Below are 5,583 nucleotides of genomic sequence, written 5' to 3'. Positions count from 1 at the left end.
CGCGCAAAAAAAATGTACTACTCCTATGAAAATTTTCCTATATGCGAAAAGATATTATTGTCATTTGCATGGATTATCTGGGCCCAGTTTCTTTCCCCTCCAGATACCATATTGCGCTTCTAAACGCGCCGGCCTAGCAGACAAAGAAGTCCAAGTGCGACAGGAGATGAGATGAAGTGAACCTACAGGCGGCAGCAGAAGAGCAATGGCGGCGGCGGAGGCTTACTCTTTAGTTCAGTATCATGTTTACTGTTCCCACTTGCTCGATCGAAGGGTTGGTAGTGACGGTATGACTGAAAATCTGTTGAGAAAGAACTAGATGATCTTTTGTTTTCACCGGCACGATCTGGAAATGAAGTGCAGAAACCGGCCAGGATGAATTTCCTCCTCTTCTGAATGCTGTACGAGTTAAAACAGTAAGCACCTCTTCTTGTTCTGTACGAGTTAAAAGCATTGTTTTGGGTACCGCTCGAAATTTCGGGATCCCGAGCGGTTACCGCGTTTACTGCTACCCCACGGAAAACACTCATACCGAACTAAAAAATTCGAATTTTTTTGAAATTTCAATTCAAATGGTCACTCTGCTGTTAAACAGGCAACATCGCTCACAATGGTGTAGTGGCAAAGACTTGCTTTATGTACCTGCAGGTCGCGGGTTCGAGTCTTACCTTCTACAGTTTTTCTTTCTTTTTTAGAATGCGAAAGTTAACTAACAGAGTTGAAAAATTCTGGAGCAGCTGGAAGTCGAACTCTCTGACCAAGCGGCATCGGTGGGCGCGTGTGTTCAGCCACTGCGCTAGAACAAAGGCTGTGACCTCAAAGAGTTAAAACATTATCTATATCAACTTTGAAATTTTGAATTCAAATTTAATTTTAAATTTCGTCCGAATTTTTTCCGGTATTTCGTGGTTACTGTGGGAACCGTGAATTTCGGTGTCCCTCGAGAAAAAATGGTTCGCTTGGGATCCAAAACCTTGGTTAAAAGTGAGACTCCAATGTGGGAATTGATACTCTGGAGTGTACTGATGCCATGGCTTGTGATATGTAGCTGAAGCAAAAACTAGACTAGCCTGATACATCTACAGGTGCCTGATGCCATGTGTGATAGGTAACTGAAAGCAGAGACTGGACTGGCTATCACAATTCCTGGTATATATCTTTGTTTGTCCCATTATAATTCAATCCTTATACCATGCCTTGGAACGTTATGCGTCGTAATCGCATCACTGGAACTACACATCCTGCTATTTCTAGATGATGAGCATATGACCTACCGTGCCATGCGGTTGCCGTGTGTGTTACGGTGCCAGTCAAACCGATTTAGTTAAGCACTTGAGCTTGCAAAGATAAAAATAAAAATAGAAGTAGTACACATTGTATATTCAAGTCGTCTTGCCGAGTAAAACTTCTATTAATGCTTCTTTTCTGAATTTTATGTATCACAATCGCCAACCGTATTGGCCTTGCAGTTTTGTAACCATCCATCCTTGACCCCTACAGGTGACTGATGCCCTGTGTGATAGGTAACCGAAGCAAAGACTAGGTGACTGATGCCCTGTGTGATAGGTCATAGGCCACAGTCCCATCAGTGGAAGGGAAACCACATATCCTGGTATCTAGATGTGAAGAACATTCTGCTATCTACTCCCTCCGTTCGGAATTACTTGTCTCGAAAGTGGATGTATCTAGAACTAAAATACGTCTAGATACATCCATTTCTGCGACAAGTAATTCCGAACGGAGGGAGTAGATGAGAAGGACATCCTGGTATGTACCGTGCCTTGCGGTTGCCGTATGTGTTAGGTTTCTGCAAGCATAAGACATAAATCACATCAATGGTCCTAGTCAGTCTTCCCTCCACCGGTGACTTGTCCTCTGAACGCAAGGACAGATCCACTATAGAATAAGATCCAGACCGGAGTTCACAAGCATGCATACCTTCATACCCAAATACCTGTAAGAGAAAACCCACACTGAAATATGTCTGAGCTCAGGATTCTTGTCCAAGGAACTCTGATAGCTTTGTTGTGCCTGCTCCTCTCCTTTCCACCACCAGCCACAGCCTCTCCCCTCCATGAACCAGCTTCAAATGGGAGTTGTGTCACGTACGAGAGGGACGCGCTTCTCTCCATCAAGGACAGCCTCTGGGAGCCCAGTGTCAACCTCTCGTCATGGCAAGGTGAAGAATGCTGCACCTGGAAAGGCGTCAGGTGCAGCTACAAAACCGGCCATGTCGTCAAGCTCAATCTTCGTGGAAGTGCTCAAGACTGCCTCAGATACTCTACGTATAGAGGTGCGATAAGCCACTCCTTGGTTACTTTACAGCAACTGAGGTATCTAGACTTGAGCTGCAATAGCTTCAACTGGTCTGAGATACCGGAGTTCATTGGTTCTTTTCCGAGCCTTAGATATCTAAACCTTTCATATAGCTTGTTCTATGGGAGAGTACCCCCGCAGATTGGGAACCTCTCCAAGCTTGCCTACCTGGATCTCAAACTCCCAAGTTATAACATATTGTACTCAAGTGATCTTCGGTGGTTATCACACCTGTCATCACTGAAGCACCTCGACTTGAGCTATATTAACCTTACCACTGCACTAGACTGGGTCCATGAAATTAACAGGATTCCAAATCTTAGCAAGCTTTACCTAAAGTACACAGGCCTAAGAAGCACAGTTTCTGCCCTTGGTCAATCCAATCTTACGGCACTCGAGGTGCTTGACATTTCACAGAACTACTTTAACACCACCATTGCTCCACACTGGTTTTGGAACTCAACGTCCCTCACTTCTCTGAACTTGTTTCGTTGTCACTTCTATGGTCGTATTCCTGAATATATTGGTAATATGGCCTCTCTCGAGGAAGTTTATTTCGGGGGGAATAATCTTATGTCCAATATGATACCATCAAATTTCAAAAATCTATGCAACCTGAAGATACTAGAATTGTCAGGCAGCAACACCTCAGGGGATATCTCAGAGTTGATGGAGCGGTTACCAAACTGTACTTTGAACAAGATGCAAGTGTTGGACTTGGGAGATAATATGCTAGGTGGGGCCATGCCCAGTAGTCCAGGGCCTATTACAAACCTGACCTGCTTGGCCCTACCTCAAAATAAGCTTACAGGCCCTATACCCAAATGGATATGGTCACTCACCGAGTTGCTTATTTTGGACTTAGAAAGAAACGAGCTACATGGCGTAGTCACTGAAGATCACCTAAGAAGCCTTACAAATTTGAAGCTCTTAAGTTTGGGCCACACACATCTTCAGATCAAGGTCAGTCCGAATTGGGTTCCTCCATTCAAACTACAAGTAGTTACCTTAGAGGGTTTGCAGCTAGGACCAGCATTCCCGTCATGGCTTAGATCACAGACAAGCCTTGGGATCCTATTGATTGCAAATACAACCATAACTACAATCCCAGATTGGTTTTGGGTTGCCTTTTCAAGGGCAGAAGTTGTGGATCTATCCAAAAATCAGATAACCGGCGCACTACCAACAACACTGGAATTTATGGCAGCAGAAACAATGGCTCTGTCCAACAACAGATTTACTGGCGCAGTTCCAAAATTCCCAAGAAATATTAAAGGCATGTACTTGTCAGTAAACTCTTTATCGGGGTCGTTGCCATCAGATTTCGGAGCCCCGTTGTTGCAGTATCTTAGTATTTATAACAATTCAATATCAGGCCCCATTCCATCTTCGTTATGCTCATTGACACAGTTGGCTCTGCTAGATCTATCAGGGAACAAGCTGACAGGAGAAGTTCCAAGCTGCGAAGAGGATTCTAACCCACCCATGCATAATCTTAATGTGGTAAATTTGCATACCAACAACCTCTCAGGAGAGTTCCCAAGAGTCTTTCAAAGCTGCCCCAACCTTATTTTTGTTGATCTTTCATATAACATATTCTCCGGAGACCTACCTGTCTGGATGGGGGTGAAGTTACCGTACTTAGCAATGTTACGTCTGCGGTACAATATGTTTTCTGGCCAGATTCCCATTGAAATTGGAAAGAATCGAGAGCTACAGTTTTTAGATCTTGCACACAACAACTTCTCAGGAAGCATGCCGAACTCATTAGTTAACTTGAGTGCAATGGCCCGCACTTCTGGACATAGTGATGTTCTTTATTATGCCTTCAGTAATAAACAAGGGGCTCATCTGTACAACTCAGTATATCTCTCTATTTCTTTCGGGGAAACATTATCTGTTCTTACAAAAGGGCAACAACTTGTATTTTTCTATATCTCAGACATGGTGGTTCTTGATTTGTCATGTAACAGTTTAACCGGAGTGATCCCTGATATTAGTGGTCTCATTGGATTAAGAAGTCTGAACTTGTCATTGAACAGCTTAAGTGGTGCAATCCCAGAAAAAATTGGTGAGCTCAAGCAATTGGAATCTCTTGACCTGTCAAACAATGAACTTTCAGGAGAGATCCCTTCAAGCATGACTGCTCTTACCTCTTTGAGCCATATGAACCTGTCATACAACAATCTTTCCGGAAAGATACCAACTGGAAATCAACTCCAGACTTTTGACGCATCTGACTACATTGGGAACATTGGTTTATGTGGTTACCCCTTGACGAACAACTGTACAGGAAATAGTTCAAGTCGACCTACACATGTAGATCATGGAGATGGACCGGAGGATATATCCCTTTACCTTGGTTTGGCTGTTGGGTATGTCCTTGGCCTTTGGGTGGTCTTCTGTGTGATGCTGTTTAAAAAAAGATGGAGAACTGTTTATTTCAGATTTATCGAAGGGCTGCAGGACAGGATTTATTTGGCAGTGGTACTGAGATGGGCCAATCTGAAGAGGAAACTTGGTAAAACTTAAGTATTGTTATATGTTATGGATGATAATAGTCATGTATGCGTTCGATCCAGAACTTTCCTTTTTACGGATGGCTCTCTATATCCAGGGGTGTTGTGACAAAAGTATATTGTATGAACTGACATGTACCACTGTTGTGTTCTCCATATGTAATGTAATCTAGTGCCACGTATTGTAAACCATCTGCCATATATTGTATTTTCCTTCTGCTATTTTTAAGTCGAGAATTGATTCTTGGCCTGTAGTACTGTTGATTTGTTATATATTCAAATTGATGAAATGTTCCTTGGGATACGTGTTGAGTATGCAAATCAAATCAATTCTAGAAGCAGACATCCCCTGATACGACATTCTAATATGATTGAGATGAGAAGCAACAGCTGCTGTCCATGGTTTGTGCCTTTCCTCTGCTGAATGCTGACCACTATATGCCTAACGCATTCCTAGCACATGATGGTTGCCAAATGCCGCTGCTGCTGCCGCTCATAATCCGCCAAGAGGTATGCCATCGTGTAGGCCTTCCCCCCATCGAGCTGAATCCCTAGCATGATGATTCCGTGGTCGTAGGTCCTTTCTGTATCAAGTCGGCATGGATGATGAGTCTAGAGTGCGTAGTCTCCTCAAACGAAATGCTTAGTGTTGTGGGAATCGAACTGGACCTGACGCTGGGTGTTGGTTGCTGAGTCTATTGAAAAAGGTTGGCAGCATAGATTTGATTTGGTTGAGTTCAGGAAGCAT

At 43.5% G+C, this 5,583-nt stretch overlaps 1 protein-coding gene across 1 annotated transcript; it reads left to right on the top strand.

The window, feature by feature from the left end:
* The first annotated feature begins 1,959 nt into the window (after positions 1–1,959).
* On the top strand, positions 1,960–5,125 carry LOC119327640 (receptor-like protein EIX1). The gene has a single exon (XM_037600733.1). It carries the CDS (start codon positions 1,981–1,983, stop codon positions 4,846–4,848), a length of 2,868 nt encoding a protein of 955 aa, XP_037456630.1. The 5' UTR covers positions 1,960–1,980; the 3' UTR covers positions 4,849–5,125.
* The last annotated feature ends 458 nt before the right edge of the window (positions 5,126–5,583 follow it).

The sequence above is a fragment of the Triticum dicoccoides genome, chromosome 7A, assembly GCF_002162155.2.
Source record: "Triticum dicoccoides isolate Atlit2015 ecotype Zavitan chromosome 7A, WEW_v2.0, whole genome shotgun sequence".
In the NCBI taxonomy this organism is placed as follows: Eukaryota; Viridiplantae; Streptophyta; class Magnoliopsida; order Poales; family Poaceae; genus Triticum; species Triticum dicoccoides.
Note: the sequence above shows the minus strand (reverse complement) of the source record. Positions and strands in the feature narration are given on the sequence as shown.